Source organism: Pyrus communis, chromosome 7 (genome assembly GCF_963583255.1).
Source record: "Pyrus communis chromosome 7, drPyrComm1.1, whole genome shotgun sequence".
Taxonomy (NCBI): domain Eukaryota; kingdom Viridiplantae; phylum Streptophyta; class Magnoliopsida; order Rosales; family Rosaceae; genus Pyrus; species Pyrus communis.
This window is the reverse complement of record NC_084809.1, coordinates 1,407,888-1,425,810: the sequence shown is the minus strand read 5'-3', so window position 1 is coordinate 1,425,810 and position 17,923 is coordinate 1,407,888. Positions and strand designations below refer to the sequence as shown.

Sequence of the window (17,923 nt, the reverse complement as noted above, 5' to 3'; positions counted from 1 at the left end):
CAAAAAACAAAAGCTTTCCAAACCACAATTTTGCTTTGTCAACGGTTGGGTTGCTCTCTCCTTTGCTCTCTGATGTCAGTATGTTATCAAATATTTACAAGAAAGTTTATTAAGGGAACTTTAATTAAAAGTTTTTGATAGTATTTACTTTAATAAAAAATTATATTTTTTTACAAAATAGTCAATTCTGGTACTATTTACTTTATCATTTATTTTGTCATTATCGTTAAAACTCAAAGTTATCAAGTTATTTTCATTAGTTTTCATTTTATTAAGAGCAAAAACAAAGCAATGCAAGTGGAAAATGTGTTTCGTAGTGATTTTATTTGGATAGCAGATATACCATGTTCTGTAAGATTACGATGATATGACAGCTGCGAAAGGACGCAGTCGAGCAGCGCAAGGACGAGGACGCAGTCGAGTAGAGCACAAAGACGCAGTTGAGACGAGGACGCGAGCAACGTCTTGCTTAGCAGTCCGCTACATTTCGAAGGGTCTTGCGAAAAACCTTAAGTGAGGAATTTAATCGAAGTGAGTCCCTCTTAGTCCCGCTAAAACTTATCCTTGTAACTAACAAACACGAAATTACAGTAACGTCATTGAAAACATCCCTTCATTGCCAAAACTCTTCATTGTATTTTTCAAATCACAAGTCAAATATGTTGTAGCAAAAGTAGAAAGTTACTTTCGTACTTTTATACCTTATCATTATAAGATTATTTTTAGTTAAATTTAAAAGTTTTGAAGTTTTTTTTTATTAGTTTTTTTATTTTTTAAATTAAATAATATGTTACCAATAAAAAATTAAACAAGTTAATAATTCAATTATCAATAACAACATCATTTTGTTTACAAAATTTAGTTTAAAATTTGTTGGCCCTAGCATTATCCATAATTAATTAATTCTCTCTATCTTACGTGTGTTTCTAGTTTCATTAGGTTTAGGTTACCGGATACAAAACTGTAGTTCTATTAGGTTTAGGTTACCGGATACAAAACTGTAGTTCTATTAGGTTTTGGATACCGAATACAAATTTGGAGAATTTCTTCCTCAGTTACCTATATATATATATGGGAAGAGGTTCCATCGATCATTAATTTGTCCAAATATTCTCAACTCAAATTCAACTGAAAATCCAAGTTGACATTCGTACGAAATCCTCCGTCGACCGCCGCAAGGATGCCGATCAGAAAAGTTTCTCCGGAGACAAGGATGAAGCTGACTCAAGTTGTTTTTGCAATTTTTCAGGTCACATTCTCTTACTACCGCCTATCAATAAAGCTGTTTTCCCTCCCTCTCCATTTTGTTCTCCACAGGCTAGCAACTGCAAAGGTCAGAGTAAAAACAACGTTCCCACTGATAAATATTCGTACCAGTAGGTGGTCCGGTGAACTGCCCGTAGAAATCATGCAACTGATTCTACGGCGGTTATGCGTATCGGACCATCTACGGTGCGGTGCTGTATGCCGTTCTTGGCGAGCGGCGGTTAGTGCCACCAAACATAAGGGTTGCCCTCAACTTCCGTGGCTCATGCTCCGTTCTCACCCTTTCTCCCTCGAAGAACACCGCTTTCTGAGTCTTGGAGACCAAAAAACTTACAAGTCTTCATCTATCAACCCTAATGATTATATAAGCAGAAGGGATTGTGTTGGTTCAGTTGAGGGGTGGTTGATCATGATCGACAGCGAGTTTTGGCGTCCCGAGGGTTTTTTGTATCCTTGGTCATTTGGGTTGCACTTGCTAGATTACAACCTCAAGTATCCATACGCGACTGTCAACTTCTTCTTGAATCCAACGTCGGGTGCCCGAGTCATGCTCCCGTCACAATCTACGGTTCGATATGGTTACAGCAGCAGACCTTTCTTCTTCAAGAAAATAGTGGCCTCATCGGTGCCAATAACGACATCGTCTCCAGGTCATCATCGTCAGCTAAACCCATCGTGTTTTGTCGCCGGCCTTTCCGCAGGAGGTCGTTATTTGGCCTTTTGTAGACCAACTGATAAATTATGGACACGCATTGATCCGATGCCGGACGCTAGACGTTTAAGGATTCAGGATATAGAAATAATTGATGGGAGATTGTTTGCTTCAATTCGGAATTCATCGGAGTTAATCGTTTATGACCTTGAAACATTATATGTTGACGATCATGCCAATGCCGGTCCTTGTGGTAGTATTTACAGGAGACCGCCTAAAATGTTGGTTATGCTTCATCCCCGTCCAGTTCCTTCCTTGCACATTACAAATACCATGCCTGGAGTCGTGCACTATCCTGAATGTGAAAAAGTTTACTTAGCAAAAGATCCGACGTCGAAGGATTTGTTTATGATTTTCCATAATGTTCATTTTGCTTATGAAAAAGAACCAATAATTCCTTGGTCCTGCCTAGGTTGTAATTACGTCATTCCACCTCAAACTCATGGATTTCGGGTGTTCAAGCTCGAGTGTAACAACAGTGGTTCTCGGTGGAAAAAGGTTGACGACCTTGGTGATCGGATATTGTTTATGAGCGAGGCAAGCAACAAAGTAATCTCTGCTAGTAGCCTTACTAGTCCCCATTACAAGACAGAATTTGAAGAAAACTGCATCTATTTTGCTTTTGATAATCCCTGTCTAGCATCACCATCCACGGGGCGCGATTTCGGGATCTTTTCCTTGGCCAACGACAGTATCAAGCGTTTTACTGTTCCCGGCGAGGAACCTCGTACTAGTCTATTCCATTCTAAAACTGTATGGTTCACACCAAATTTTCAGCAACTTGATTAAGTAGGAGCCGGAAAGAAGTAGCCTACTTGTAGTTGATGACTAATCATGAGTCTTGGTTCATTCTTTCTGCTTTGTGTGGGTAAAGAGGGTAAGATTTCTATTATTGTAGTTCGACAACCAAGCCTTGTGTGTTGCTCCACTAGCCTAATCCATTATCATCATTTCACAAGCTTTTGGATCTTCATGAATTTTTGTGGTTTAAATACTTGAATATTTTCACTCGTTTATTTCATTCAGTAGATTTTATTGAATACTAAATTAATATTCTCATGATCTTAATGCATTATTTTTGGATCATTGTTAAAGAGTTAGTTGAGTTCGTCTTTGCTCATGCCATCTTATTGTCTATTGGTAGCCATGAATATGGCATGTTGAAGGATAGATTTTTCTTTGTGCCGGAACACTACCCGGTACACCAAGTGTAACACTAAAATTGGTTGGCAACTTGAAAAAAAATTTTGGTTGATAGCATCTATTGGACGGATAACGTTACTGGGACTCTGTGTCCTCAATGCAAGAGAGGATCACCTTACCAAACCCTAATACTTGCGACTCCACCAGCAAATATTATTGCCACTCGAAATAGAGCTAGCACACTCAAATTTAGGATTGGTACATGAAAATTGTGACTAAATATTCAAAAATCTCACTTTTCACTCAAAAAATCGAAGTGAGAAACATATACAATTGACCTTTACTGTACACAAATTACAAATTTACAGTCCTGCAATCATTTAGCTCACTCTTCACACATCAACGAATATTAACTCAAGCTGCACAATCACACACATCACACTCAAATCTCTTCGATGTTATCGATAACAATCGGAACTTGGAAGCACACCCACAAAATTCCTTAAAGCACCCAATTCTTCAACTGCTGGAACTCATCTGGATTCTTGCATATTTTTTTTCATTCATTTTTCTGAATGCGTCTTTGGATGAGAAGACTTACCGATGATGGCTTTCTTCACCTTGGACATCGAATGCTTGATACCCGAAAGAATGTTATTAGATTTCTTATGTGAAACGACCTTCACATTGACATCAGCATCTCTTGAGGCTTCTACCATGATGGGGGACTCATATCCTGCCTCTCGGTTTTTGTGTTCGTTTTCTCCTTTCTCTTCATCCGTTTTCACTTGTTCAGAAATTTCGTGCTCTTCTTCTTCGTCCTCCTCTGTTTTCAGTTCTTTGCAAGCTGTTGCTGTTTCTTTTGTTGATTCAGGCACAAGATTAGGTAACGAAACTGCCCCTGATTCAGTCGATATTACTTTTCCACATTCATTTGATTCAATCCCTTGTGAAGTTTCAACAACAGGACCCTTACGGCTGACCTCAGTGCTTGAATCCTGCTTGTGAGATGAATGGTTAAGCTTCAAAATCGATTTTTTCGGTCAACAATATAAAAATTCTTAAGGAAGAAGATTGAAATTTCTGTTAGAAAGATAAAGGAATGTTTATTTCTTGTAGATAACTAAGCAGAATTTTTGTGTGCAATAAATAGCTTGAGTGGCAAGAAAGAAGTGAGGGTCTCATGCAATCTGACCTTTTCCATTTGGGTTGATGTTATGCTGCTCTTAGAGTTTATTTCATCTCCCTGATTTTTAAGACCAAATTCAAAAGCTGCCTCCTCAACTCTCTTCTCTTCTTCTGGAAAGCCGTCATGTGTTGTCTTATCCTCGATAAAGCGTGGGTCTTTCTCCTTGATACTTAGGCCTTCAAATGTAAGCTGTCTTTCATACTTGTCACTAGCAATTCCCTTTCCATCTACCTCAGACAACTGGATCATAGGATTAAAAATTAAAAATTATAAGTAATGAGAATTTATGTTAAAACGATAATTAGGAACATTTGTTTTCTATTCACTGACCTCGTTCTGATGTTCATTTGTTCTGATCGTAGATGTTTCATCAATCTGCTCTCCTTGTTTTTCACCTTTTGCTTTGTTTTCATCATGGCTCTCTTCTCTGACAAAATATGGCTCCGACTCTTCTGGAAGTTTCTCATCCTCCTTGATCTGTTAATTTACCCCTGGTTAATACTTTTGCTTTAACATATAGATAACTGCAGGAAAAGAGATACACGATGAATGAGTCCATATGTATATATTACCTCTTCAATTGAACTTTTCCTTGGTACTTCTGCTTTAAGTTGAAGCTCAAAATCAGAAGCTTTGAGCTGCCTTGGCTCTTCCTTTATCAAGCTTGTCTCTTCCTCCATGCTTGTAGCTTTTACGTTCTCATCAACTTGCATTTGCAAATTGCTTGCGTTTTCTTCTATATTTTTGTCACAGAATGTAGTTCTATGCTCTTCAGAAGCTTTGATCTCCTTTTCTTCGGGAAGCAATATAGAAGATGGTATTTGAAGTTTCTCTGTTGATATTCCTTCATGGAGTGTCTGATCAGAAATGGCCTCATCCCTCGAAACCACTTCAGTGCTTGGAGAATCAGGTTCAGATACTGTTTCAGGAGTTTTCTTGATTTCTTCTTCAGTTTCGCCAGCACTCAGCTCTTCTGGAGCCAATTCAGAAACTTTGAGCTCCCCGGGCTCTTCCTTTTTCAAGATTGTCTCTTCGACTGACATTGCAGAAATTAAATCTCCCCCATTTTCAGCAGCTGGCACTTCACTTTCACCTGCCTGACACTCCTTTTCCTCGGGAAGTGAAGTGTAAGATGGTAATTGAAGCTCCTCATTTGATATACCTTCATTGAGTGTCTGATAAGCAGTCGTCTCATCTCCCGAAACAACTTCAGCGCTTTGAGAATCAGATTTGGACACCTTTTCAAAAGGTTCTTTGATTTCTTCCGTTTCACCAGCATCCAGATTTTTTGGAGCCAATTCAGAAACTTTGAGCTTCCTGGGCTCTTCCTTTTGCAACAGTGTCTCTTCTGCCAACGTTGCAGCAACTAAATCTCTGCCATTTTCATCAGCTGGCACTTCTGTTTCCTTGGCATACCCCTCTATACTTTTGTCTTGGGTTGTAGTTTCACAATCGTCTTGATAAGTTCTGAGCTCCTCTTCCTTGGGAAGCAAAGCATAAGATGCCTCAAGGTGTGTTTGACCAGCAACAATTTCATCTTTCGAAACTGCATCAGTGCTTTGAGAATTGGATAAAGAGATTGTCTTAAAAGTTTCTTTGATTTCTTTTTCTGTATCACCTGCATCCAGCTTTTCCAGAGCCAACTCAGAAGCTTTGAGTTCTTCAGACTCTTCCCTTTGCAACGGTGCCTTGTCTTCTGACCTCACAGCAAATAAATCTCCCACGTTTCCATCAGCTGGCACTTCCTTTTCGGGCTCTTCTTCTATATTCTTGTCTTTGGTTGGAGTTTCATGCTCATGTTGAGAAGATTCGATCTCCTTTTCCTCGGTAAGCAATGTACAAGATGGTATTTCAACTTGCTCTTGTAACATCCCTTTGTCGAGTGTCTGACTAGTAATGATCTCATCTTTTGAAACTACATCAATGCTCCGAGAATCACATTCGGGAACTCTTTCAGAACTTTCTTTGAATTCTTCTTCAGCAGCATCAACATCTAGCTTTTCCAGAGCCCATTCAGAAACCTCTGCATGCCCTTCCTTCTGCAAGCTTGTCTCTTCTATTGTCTTTTCGGCAAAAGAAGCTTTATCTTCCAAGTCGCAAACCTCTTTCGCATCTGCTACATCACTAATTCTGACCGGTACCTTCTCTTCTTCCAGTTCATATTTCTCTGAAGCCTCTGCTGAATCTTCTTCTCCTTTTGATGTTACCACTGCACTTGACTCGGTAACTGTGACCGCACCATTATTGTCATCGACTTCACTAACATCCTCCTCCTTTGAAGCTTTTGCTGAATCTTGACTGCTACCTTCTCCCGGCTGACCTTCTTCATACTTCACTGGTGAAGCATCCAAAATTTCTTCAGATGTTTCAACGATCTGATTTGTTTCATATGTGGTGCTCTCACCTACTCCATCAATCTCTGGCTCTTTAAGTATCTGTACAAAAAATAAGTTTATATTCAAAATAGACAAACAATAATCTCCCTAGAGACAAATTAAGCTTTATAAGCTGACCTCTCCTTCGAACTTCACTGTATCTTGTTTGTTATCATCGAAATTTTTGCTTCCATCTTCCAGAGTAAACTCTTGTGACAGGTCATTAGTATTGTATGCTTTTACGCTCTCGATACCACTGCCCTCTTTCTGTAAATTTTCTGTCTCTTTGTCACTGTCTTGAGAGTTCTTAGCAGTTTCTACTTGAATTATTTCTGGTGCACAAATTGCGGCATTGCCTTCTGTGGTTTGTCCTTCACTGAAATCTCTGTCAGTGCTCTTTGGCTCATCCCGGACCTGTTCTAGCAGTTGAGGCTTCACAAAGAAAAGGAAAAGTTAGAGAATACGAATTTAGCGTTTCTATATAAGTGTGCATGGGTGTCACATGCTTATAGTCATCATATTGTATATTACATACCTCTTCAACAATCATGTTCTTATTCTCGGGATGGTCTTCTGATTCGCGACTCTCATCTTCAACTCTCAATATTGGTTCTGCTTCCTCAAGGCGTCGCACTTGAAAGCTTTCCTCTGCAGCCTTATCTCCCGCCAGCTCAGTGTTGTATTCGCCTTCATCTGCTACTGTTGGAATCTGGTTCTCTGGAAACTCTTCTGAGTTAACATTATCCAAGACGGCTCCATCTGTTAAGATGGTTGTTAGACCCTTCTCTTCATGATCAATTTCAATATCTTTGACCTGCTCTTTGGTTTCTGCTTCAGCACCCTCCAAATCTGAACAGCCATCTTTCTCAGATACCTCAGACTGCAGCGAATTAACTACTTTACTGCTTTCTTCTGTGTGGGTTTCTTCCTCTGAAATATGAGCATACAGGTCCTCTTTTGGCTCTATACTGTCCTCTAACGTTTCAAATTTTGTTTCGTGTGTCGCATTTGCTCCCTCAACCGGCTCCTTACACTCCACATTCACTTCCTTTTCCTAGTATAATGTGTAAACCGACAATCTTAAAGTTATGATATAATCGAACAATCTAATAAACTTATTTCTACATTGTATGCAAGCTGACCTCTTCTTTCAGACTTGACACATAGTTTTCTTCTTGCTTTGAGCTTTCATTACTTGTATCGTCTCCTACCAGCGAAGAAGAGAGTTCTCTACTGGCCTGTTCATCTGAGTTCTTTCCAACAATATCTGTGCTCGAATCTGCTGCTTCAGATGACACCTAAATGGAAAAAAAGAGTTTCACAATTGGAGAATACTAAAATAGTGAGCATGTATTTCAGTACACTTTTCTTTTTCATGTTCAAGTGAACCTGATATTCGTTCAAATTTTCTACAGTTGTTTCTTTGTCATGGAACTCTTGAGCGTTGTCCTCTACTGTATGAATTTCCCGTGTTGCATGTTCTCCCGTTTCTTGTTCCGTACTTGCAATCTCAAACACCTATATCACAGATGAAAGGATTATAAACTGTGACATAAGTTCCAAAAATAAAAGGTCATAAATTGTTTATGCTAATCTTACCTCCTCTACTTCAGTTTCATTTTCTTTTGTATCATTCATGGGTGTTGTCTCTTCCTCTTTTGTGCAGCTAACTACTTCGGCCTTTTTGCTCGATGATTCTGTCTTACTTTCTTCAGGCATCTCATCCGGCAATTTTTCATGCCCCTCTACCGGTTCATATTTCTGCACGGCCTGTGGTAAACCTTCTTCACCATTTACGTGTGCACTTGCTTCTGTGGCTGTGACTGCACCATTATCGCCATTGCCCTCTTCAGCCACTTTGATAGAAAATGTGTCCTCATTGCTACCCTCCTCCTTTGAACCCGGACTGCTACTTTCTCTCTGCTCGCCGACTTCATATTTCACCGGTGAAGTACTAACAATTTCTTCAGACCTTTCAGCAATCGTAGTTGTCTCACATGTGATGCTCTCATCTACTCCATCAGTTTGTGGCTCTTTAAGAATCTGCACAAATATAACTTATATTTTATATATAGACATACACATACAAAAAGAAAATTCATGTAGAGACAAAGTGTGCCTTATAAGCTGACCTCTCCCCCGGACTTCACTGCATCCTTTTCATCATCTTTCAACGTTTCACTTTCATCTTCTCGAATGTACTCCGGTGAGAGACCATCACCATTGCCTTCTTTTAAGCTCTCTATACAGCTTCCCTCTTCCTTCAATTTTTTCTTCTCATTTTCGTCTTCTTGAGATTTGTTAACTGTATCCTCTTCAATTGATTCTTGTGCAAAACTTGCGACATTACCTTCTACGATTTCTTCTTTGTTGAAATCTTGGCCTGTGATCTTTGGCTCATCAAAGACCTGTAGACATTGAATTTTCGTAAAGAATAAGGAGAGATATAGAAATATGTTGTTTAGTGTTTGTTTATAATTCTGTGTGTTCGTGTCAGATGGATACATTCATTCACATTTTCTATTGTGTACCTCTTCAACTATCGTGTTAGTCTTTTCAGGTTGATCTTCTGACTTGCAACTCTCCTCCTCGACTCCCACTTTCGGTTCTGCTTCTTCAAGAATTTGCACTCTAGGTGTGTCATTCAAAACTGCATTTCCATGTGCTATCTTCCCTTCACCTTCATCAGATGCTGTTGGAATCTGCTCGTCTGAGAACTCTTTTGTGTCGGAATTTGCCTCTGCTTGCACATAAGCATCATCAATGTTCAAGGCCATTTCATCTTTCAAGATGGTTGGCAGAACCTTTTCTTCAAGAGCAATATCATTTTTGACCTGAACATCGTTTTCTGCTTCAGCTTCCCTCAAACGTGTTTCACCTTCCCCTGCTGCTGTTGGAATCTGCTCCTCCAGGTTCTCATTTGATTCAAAACTTTCATCTGCTTTTACATCAATATCTTTCAAGTCCAAGGATGTTTCATCTCTTAAGTTTGCTAGACCCTTATCTTCCGGGGCAATCTCACTACATTTTATTTGCTCCTTGGTTTCTGCTTCGGCTTTCTTCACGAAAGTTTCATCCTCATCTGCTGCTATTGGGATTTTCTCCTCGAAGTCCTCTTTTGATTCAAAACTTCTCTCTGCTTGTACACCAATATCTTCCACATCCAATGTTGCTTCATTTGTTGAGATGGTTGCTATACCTTTCTCTTCAGGAGAAATATCAGTATTTTTTATATGCTCCTTATTTTCTGCTTCAGCTTCATTCAAGAATGTTCCGCTCTCATGTGGTGCAGTTGGAAACTGCTCCTCCATGTTCTCTTTTGATTCGAAATTTTCATCAGCTTTTACATCAATATCTTCCACGTCCAAGGATGTTTCACCCGTTACGATGTTTGCTAGACCCTTCTCTTCAGGAACAATATCAGTATATTTGACCTGCTCCGTATTTACTGCTTCGGCTTCTTTCAAGCTTGTTTCATATTCATCTGCTGTTGATGGAATCTTACTCTCCAAGTTCTTGCTCGAGTTGAAAGTTTCCTTCGCTTGTAAACCAATATCTTCAATGTTCGAAGCCTTTTCATCTGTTAAGATGGTTGCTAGGCCCTTGTCTTCAGGAGCAATATCACTAAATTTTATCTGCTCCTTGTTTTCTGCGTCGGCTTCCTTCAAGAATGTTTCATCTTCATCAGTCGCGATTGGATTTTTCTCCTCGAACTTCTCTTTTGATTTGAAACTTTCCTCCGCTTGCACACCAGTATCTTCTGCTTCCAAGGGTGTCTCATCTGTTAAGATGGCTGCTAGACCCTTCTCTTCAGGAACAATATCAGCATATGCGACCTGCTCCTTAATTTCTGCTTCAGCTTCTTGCAAGCTTGTTTCACTTTCATCTGCTATTGGCGGAATCTGCTTATCTATGTCATCTTCTGAATTGACAGTTTTCTCCACTTGTACATCAACATCTTCATGAGCAATATCAGCATTTTTTATCTGCTCCTTGTTTTCTGCTTCGGCTTCTTTCAAGAATATTTCACCTTCATCTGCAGCTATAGGAAATTGTTCCTCCAAGTTCTCTTTTGACTCAAAATTCTCCTTTAATTGTACATCAATATCTTCAACTTCCGAGGCCGTTTCATTTGCTAAGATAGTTGCTCGACCCCTCTCTTCAAGAACAGTATCAATGTCTTTGTCCTGCATTTCGATCTTTGTTTCAGATTCCTTCAAAATTGTTACATGACTCAGTTCTCCAGACACGGATTCAGAATTGCTAGGTGTGGCGCCATCTTTCTCCTGAATATTTTTCTCAATCCCAGCCACATATTCCTCAGTGGCCTCGTTACATGTTGCATGCCCTTCCTTTCCCTGTTGTCGTTATGAATTGTAAATTTGAATTTGAAAGATAATGCTACAATGCACTAATCTAAAATTTTGATATCGTATGCTAGATTACCTCTTCTTCTAGAAGTGTGGTAAGCGTGGTGTAGGTTTCTTCTTCCTTTGGGATTTCGTTAGTTGCTTCTTCTACTACCAGCGGAGAAGAGAGTTCCTGAATGGCATGTTCCTCTAAGTTCTTTTCCTCTGCTGTTGTACTCAAATCAGCTGCCTCAGTACATGCCTAACATTGGAAGGAAAAGAAAAACACAAAGGTTATGTACTTGGAGACGAAGAAAAAAGGACACCACTTTTGTAGGCTTTATGTTTGTGTCCAGGTAAACCTGATGTTCCGCGGAGTTCCCTTCATTTGTTTCTTTATCAATGGAATCTTGAGGGGGTTCTGCGACAGTATGAATTTCGTGCACCACATGTTCTCCAGTTTCTTGCTCTGTACTGGTAGTCTCAAGCACCTACATTAAAGATGAAACCGTCATGGTATATAAGGAGAAAATAGACCGTTTGTGCCATTTAAAATAAAACATCATTTTTTCGCATGTTCATATCTATCTGTGATACGTTATGAATCCTGCATCTCGACCAATAACAAAACCGTGTAGGGAGAACTTGTCAGATGATAAGCCAGAAAGAAAAACTCATAAAAAAGTTTATTCGGATCTTACCTCCTCCCTTTCTGTGTCATCTTCTATTGTGTTTGTAATTTCAGTCACTTCTTCCTTTTCTTTATCTGAGGATTCTTGTGGATTCAAATTTTCCTCGTCGATCTGCTCCTTGGTTTCTGCTTTGACTTCCTTCAAGGATTTTTCACCTTCATCTGCTGCTGTTGGAGTCTGCTCCTCTACATTCTCTTTTGATTTGAAACTTTCCTCTGCTTTTACATCGATATCTTCGAGGACCAAGGGTGTCTCGGCTGTTGAGATGGTTTCTAGACCCTTGTCTTCAGGAACAATATCAATACTTTTCACCTGCGCCTTAATTTCTGCTTCGGTTTCTTCCGAGCCTCTTTCTTGTTCATCTGAGGTTGTTAGAATTGGGTTCTCCAAATTCTCTCGTGTAATGAAATTTTCCTCTGCTTGTACATCAATATCTTCAAGAGAAATATAAGTAGTTTTTTCTTCATCTGCTGCTATTGGAATCTGCTCCTCCACATTCTCTTTTGATTCAACATAGTCCTTTGCTTTTACATCAACATCTTCGACGTCCAAGGATGTTGCATCTGTTAGGATGATTTCCGGACCCTTCTCTTCCAGAACAATATCTGTACTTTTTCCCTGCTCCTCCTTTTCTGCTTCGGCTTCTTTCAAGCTTGTTTCACAGTCGCCTGTTGGAATCTGCTTGTCCAAGTTCTCCTCAGAATTGACAACTTCCTCTCCTTGTCCATCAATATCTTCATGAGAAACATCAGTATTTTTTATCTCATCCTTGCTTTCTGCTTCGGCTTCCTTCAGGATTGTTTCACCTTCATCTGCTCGTATTAGGATCTGCTCCTCCAATTTCTCTATTGGTTCGACATTTTTCTCTGCTTGCACATCGGTATCTTCCAAGGGTGTCTCATCTGTTAAGATGTTTGCTTCCCTCTCTTCAGCAGCAATATCACTGTATTTTATCTGCTCCTTCTTTTCTGCCTCGGCTTCCTTCAAGAATGTTTCACCCTCATCTGCTGCTGTTGGAATATGCTCCTCCAACTTCTCTTTTGATTCACAATTTTCCCCTGCTTGTACACCAATATCTTCAACTTCCGAGGCCGTTTCATCTGTTAAGATGGTTGCTTGAGCCTTCTCTTCCGGAGCAGTATCAATATTTTCTTTTTGCTCCTCATTTTCTGTTTCAGCTTCCTTCAAACCTGTTACATGACTCACTTCACCCGACACAAAGCCAGAATTGCTAACCTCCAGGCCATCTTTCTCCTGAATATTTTTCTCAGTTTCCGTCTCAGATACCTCAGCGAGAGAGGAAATATTTTCAACAAATGTGTTGTTGCTTTCTTCTGAAATTGGAGCATTGAGGTCCTTGTTTGGCTCTGTTATGTCCTCTGTGGTTTCAGGTAGTGCTTCATGTGTCATACTCTTTACCTCAGCGGGCTCGTTACATTCTACATCTTCTTCCTTTTTCTGCAGAGGATACCAATTGTTGATTGGAATTTGTAATAGAATACTAAAATGTAACAATCGAAAATTCTGATATCATGCTAACCTCTTCATTTAGAATCAAGACATCGGTTTCTTCATCCCTTGGGATTTCCTTAGCTGTTTCTTCTACTACCAACGGAGAAGAGAGTTCCAGAATAGCCTGTTCCTGTAAGTTCTTTTCCGCTGTATTTATACTCAAATCAGCTGCCTCAGTACATGCCTAAAATTTGAAACAAACGAAAGGTCATATACTTGGAGATGAAGAAATAGGATAGCACTTTCGGTAGGGTTTATATTTGTGTTCAAGTAAACCTGATATTCTGTGGAGGTTTCTTCATTTGTTTCTTTATCAACGAAATCTTGAGGTGGTTCTGCGACCGTATGAATTTCCCTAACCACGTGTTCTCCAGTTTCTTGTTCTGTACCGGCAGTCTCAAGCACCTACATTAGCGATGAAACCATCATAAACTGGGATGACAGATCATAAACCAGACATAAAAACTCATAAAAAGCGTTAACTCCAATCTTACCTCGTCCCTTGCATTGTCATCTTCTAAATTGTTTGTGTTTTCAGTGGCTTCTTTCTTTTCTTCGTCCAAGGATTCTTGCGTGTTCTGAGTTGTTGTTTCCTCTTTCGTGCAGGTAATTTCTTCTGCATTCTCCCGGGATGTTTCTGTCTTAGTTTCCTCAGGCATCACGTCCCGCAAATGTTGAAGCTCCTCTCCTGAATCACATTTCTGCAAGGTCTGTGGTGAACTTTCTTCATCACTTGGTGTTACGTTTGCACTCGTTTCTGTAATTGTGACTGGACTAGTATAGTCATCATCTTCAGCCACTTTGCCGGTAAATGTGTCTACATCTTTGTCATCCTTAGTTGGGTTGGTACCATCTCCCCGATCACCTTCGTCAAATTTCACAGTTGAAACATTAAGAACTTCCTCCTCCACCACTGAAGCCTCTCCTGTATCCAGTGTTTCACCTTTTTTCAGTGTATCTTCCTCGCGTTTCGTGCATGGAATTTCAACCTGGCATTCTGCATTTTCATTCTCCTTAACTGATTCACTTGCAGCGCCACTAGCTTCGGGAGTTTCCTCAACGGTTTCATATTGGTTCTTAACTTCTTTTGGACTCTCCTCAATGATATCTTCTGTTTGTGTGGCTAATGGAGTATCTGGGATGTTCTTCTCTTGGATTTCCTTTCCAAGTCCAGCTTTTTCTTCGTGGTCATCTAACATGGATGCACTTTCGAGCTTGTCCTCAGCGCTTTCTTTAGTTTCCGAGGTTACTTCAGGACCCTTTTCCTCATACACCATGGCAAAAGACTTCTGCGGTGGAATTTCATCCACGGAATCCTGTTGGTCCGAGAGTACTTGAACGTGTTCATCAAGGTTTATCTTACTTCTCGATGCTTCCGCTGCTTCAGCATTTACAATGCCATTACTCTCAACATGTTGTTCAGACTTTTTCTCCGTTGCCTCCACGGCTTCCTTTTCTTCACTTCCTTTTTCTCCATTTTCCCAATCTGGAATCCCTGTTTCTGCTTGATTTGATTCATCAACTTGGACACTCTCCGCTACGCAGGTCTCTTGTTTGCCAACCTTTGGATCTGAGAGTGGTTCCAAAGGATTTCCGCACTCTGAGACTCCGTTCTTGCTTTCAACACGCGCCGTTTCACCCTCTACAAAGCATTTCACCGGTTCAGGATGTTGATCCTCTTGGCCTTCGGATTTTTTCAACTGTAATGGGGAACGTTGGTCGACAGTTATGTCAAACTTCCCCGTTGACACATATCCGTCTCCCGCTTCTGTCTGCATTACAAAGGAATTGTTAATTTTTCATTAACTCCTATACTTTTCGTGTTTATTTTACAAAGAAGATGTTGCAAGAGATCATTCGTTGCTCAGCGAAATGAGATAATTTAACTGTCATACAACGAAGAATATCAATCTAAGCATGGAATTCGAAACTAGAATCCCCTCATTTCTCTGTTCTTTTTCGTTGCGCAGAATGTCACGGAAATTAAAGCTTCTATAAATACGGATACTCCCAAGTTCCAATACATCGAAACTCATTGTCCATGGATAAAGAAAAACCGTTTCAAACATCAAAAACAACAAAAACCAGAGCAAACATATAAATAACATATTCTAAATTGTAACCGAGCATCTCCATTGGTTCCATTCCCGATCCATAACTCAAAAAGTTTTTAAGGTATTTGCTAATTGGGTTAAAACTCTGGAGATTAGAAATGACAAATGGGAATAACAGTTGATACTATCAGAACTGCCCAGAAAAAATCATATTCGTAAAGCAGAAACATAGACGTACTGTTACTAATGTGAAAAATATACCATACTAATCGATTCGAATTAACATAAACTGCAAAAGAATCCTTAAGTGTTTAGTCAAAACAACTATTTCCTAGATTCGATCTTTGATTATGAATCTAGAAATGGCAACATTTGTATTTTTCTATGAAGAAAAATGACTATATAACACTAATCTTAATCAAGAAATAAACAAGTTTAAGCATAATCATACTAGTTTACGTTGAAATTTTTCACTTATCTACTTTCTATCTGGATTTAAACATTTCTCTCTGACCATCGCAAAGCGGAGAGTCTTGTTAGCTTGGGGTGACCTTTGTTTTTTATCTACGTTTCTATCTGGATTTCTTGCTCAAAAAACAAACTGGTGAAACTAGTAACACATGATCTTGCCTACATAATATTTACGCACCACCGTAAGACAACACGGATCAATCTTTCGATTACCTGATTAAACTACGAAAAACCATCGTATAAGATATAATTATATCCCACATACAACGATCGATCATAATATTACATGAAGAAAAAAACACGGTATGTTAATTGACTGAGAGTGATGAAGAAACTGTACCGTTACGGATATGGATTCCGGAACATCAGCTTCCGTTGCCATCGGTGTTCTTCTGGATTCTGAGTCGCATGAAGAAACTTTGTTCTGATCAGAACTTCAAAACCCAGCTTAAAGGTTTGCTGCTTTAAGTTGAATCCGTCGTGTGGGATTTAAAGTTGAAAGTTTGATAATTAGATATCTGTACTATTCACTTGATTGGTATATAGGAAAAAAGCAGCCAAAGAAGTGACAAATTTGCAACTTTATATATATATAATATATATATATATTAAGAAAAACTAATAAAAAAATGCTTGAAAACTTTGAGTTTTAACGATAAAGACAAAATAAAGGGTAAAGTGAATAGTATCATGATTAACTTTTTAGTGTAAAAATATGATTTTTTGTTAAAATGAATAATATTATGAGGTTCTTGTTAAAATTCCCTGTATATTATGAATGTGTTTTATTGGTGTGAGTTGGCCACTAAGGCAATGGTCCTACTGCTACTGATTGATCGATCTCCCACATGGCCTTGTAACACTGATGCAGATTTTATAGAAGCTGTGGAAATTTATTAGGATCAATAAATTATAAGGAAAACTAACGAAAAGAGTTTGAAAACTTTGAGTTTTAACGATAAAAATAAAATAAAAGGTAAAGTGAATAGTATCACGATTGACTTTTTAGTGTAAAAATATGGTTTTTCGTTAAAGTGAACAGTACTGTGGGTTTTTCGTTAAAACTCCCTAAATTCTAAGGCTAATAAGATTGATTACAATGGCAAGCGTTGATGCAACGAAAAAGTTGCTTCTTTAATACTGAAAATTCACGAGTTCAAAACAGCCGCTTTTATAAAGCAAAGGTAAAATTTCTTACGATAGATGTCGGACTATAAAGAGTCTTGTTGACTTGTGATCGGTTTTTTCTTTAATAAGATTGATTAGGATATTTTAATCCACCTACAGATGGAAGCAGCCAGACTTCTTGACAGTTTCCTTTTTGTCTGACCACAGGTTTACAACTGTACAGCTCCCCAATCTGCGTAATACAATTTGCTTTTGCAGAAAATCTTATTTAAGGTGAATATTTATACTTTCTGTTGCTAAAGGAAGTTGAGGTGCGATATTTTTAGACGCCTCTTTTTCGTGGAGACTGTCAAGCTAAATATGTGAAAATGCATATCGGATGACTTTAAACATGTGTAGCACTCGAGCTTTATATCACGAAAGAAATTGAGATTCTAACCCAAAATAAAGAGTAACCGAACTCTTTATTCTTCTTTAATTTTTTGATGCGGAACAACTTTCGACATTTTCAATCACTTAGTATTATTACTATTGTTGATCATTGATTTGAAAATTACTTGACCTGCCAATTTAAGTTACATTCCAAGTCTAATTGTGCATCATTCATGATATTTGAATTTTGAACTGACGAGGTTTTTCTAACAAAGTACTAAGTAGAGATTGGATGTCTAACCTGATCACTGTGATGGTTTAGCTGCAGACAGCCTTCGAAAGTTTTTGAAGTGGAAGTTGCACACATCAACATGGAAGATTACGTATGAAGTTACCAAATCGTCTTAAACTGAGTTATTTTAGTGAAAGAAAATATAAAAAAGCAGTTTTCCAGCAAGTGCTTCTGGTTGTCTGCTTTTATAATGAGTTCAAAGACTATATTCTCTCCTAGATAACGATCGTGATAATGATATTTAAACTTAAACACCCATCTGAAAATTTATGAAACAAATATAATATGAAGGTCACGTTGGCAAGCCTGGAGACCCTCTATGGCTCAGAGACTTGGAGATTTGAACAACTCATTTTAAATTCTACGAT

The 17,923-nt window shown here is 38.8% G+C and overlaps 2 protein-coding genes across 2 annotated transcripts; one reads left to right on the top strand and one right to left on the bottom strand.

Annotated features, from left to right (window-relative positions):
* Positions 1-1,180: 1,180 nt before the first annotated feature.
* Positions 1,181-2,767, top strand: LOC137739264 (uncharacterized). Its single transcript, XM_068478818.1, has one exon. It carries the CDS (start codon positions 1,181-1,183, stop codon positions 2,765-2,767), a length of 1,587 nt encoding a protein of 528 aa, XP_068334919.1.
* A 630-nt stretch (positions 2,768-3,397) lies between these two features.
* On the bottom strand, positions 3,398-16,296 carry LOC137739026 (uncharacterized). The gene is made up of 18 exons (XM_068478499.1): positions 16,104-16,296; positions 13,733-15,010; positions 13,515-13,643; positions 13,267-13,422; positions 11,736-13,184; positions 11,397-11,525; positions 11,132-11,296; positions 9,217-11,043; positions 8,818-9,093; positions 8,285-8,728; positions 8,075-8,203; positions 7,828-7,983; positions 7,221-7,739; positions 6,824-7,117; positions 4,883-6,745; positions 4,641-4,787; positions 4,317-4,550; positions 3,398-4,119 (listed from the first exon to the last, which is right to left on the bottom strand). The coding sequence occupies exons 1-18, from the start codon at positions 16,143-16,145 to the stop codon at positions 3,685-3,687; spliced, it is 9,672 nt and encodes a 3,223-aa protein (XP_068334600.1). The 5' UTR covers positions 16,146-16,296; the 3' UTR covers positions 3,398-3,684.
* Between the last annotated feature and the right edge of the window lie 1,627 nt (positions 16,297-17,923).

Coding starts and splice junctions, on each gene's coding strand:
- LOC137739264 (XM_068478818.1), top strand. CDS start 1,181: ATGCCGATCAGAAAAGTTTCTCCGGAGACAAGGATGAAGCTGACTCAA.
- LOC137739026 (XM_068478499.1), bottom strand. CDS start 16,145: ATGGCAACGGAAGCTGATGTTCCGGAATCCATATCCGTAACG. Junction 11,526..11,735: donor ATGACACAGAAAGGGAGGAG/GTAAGATCCGAA, acceptor TCTTTAATGTAG/GTGCTTGAGACTACCAGTAC. Junction 4,551..4,640: donor CAAATGAACATCAGAACGAG/GTCAGTGAATAG, acceptor CCTATGATCCAG/TTGTCTGAGGTAGATGGAAA.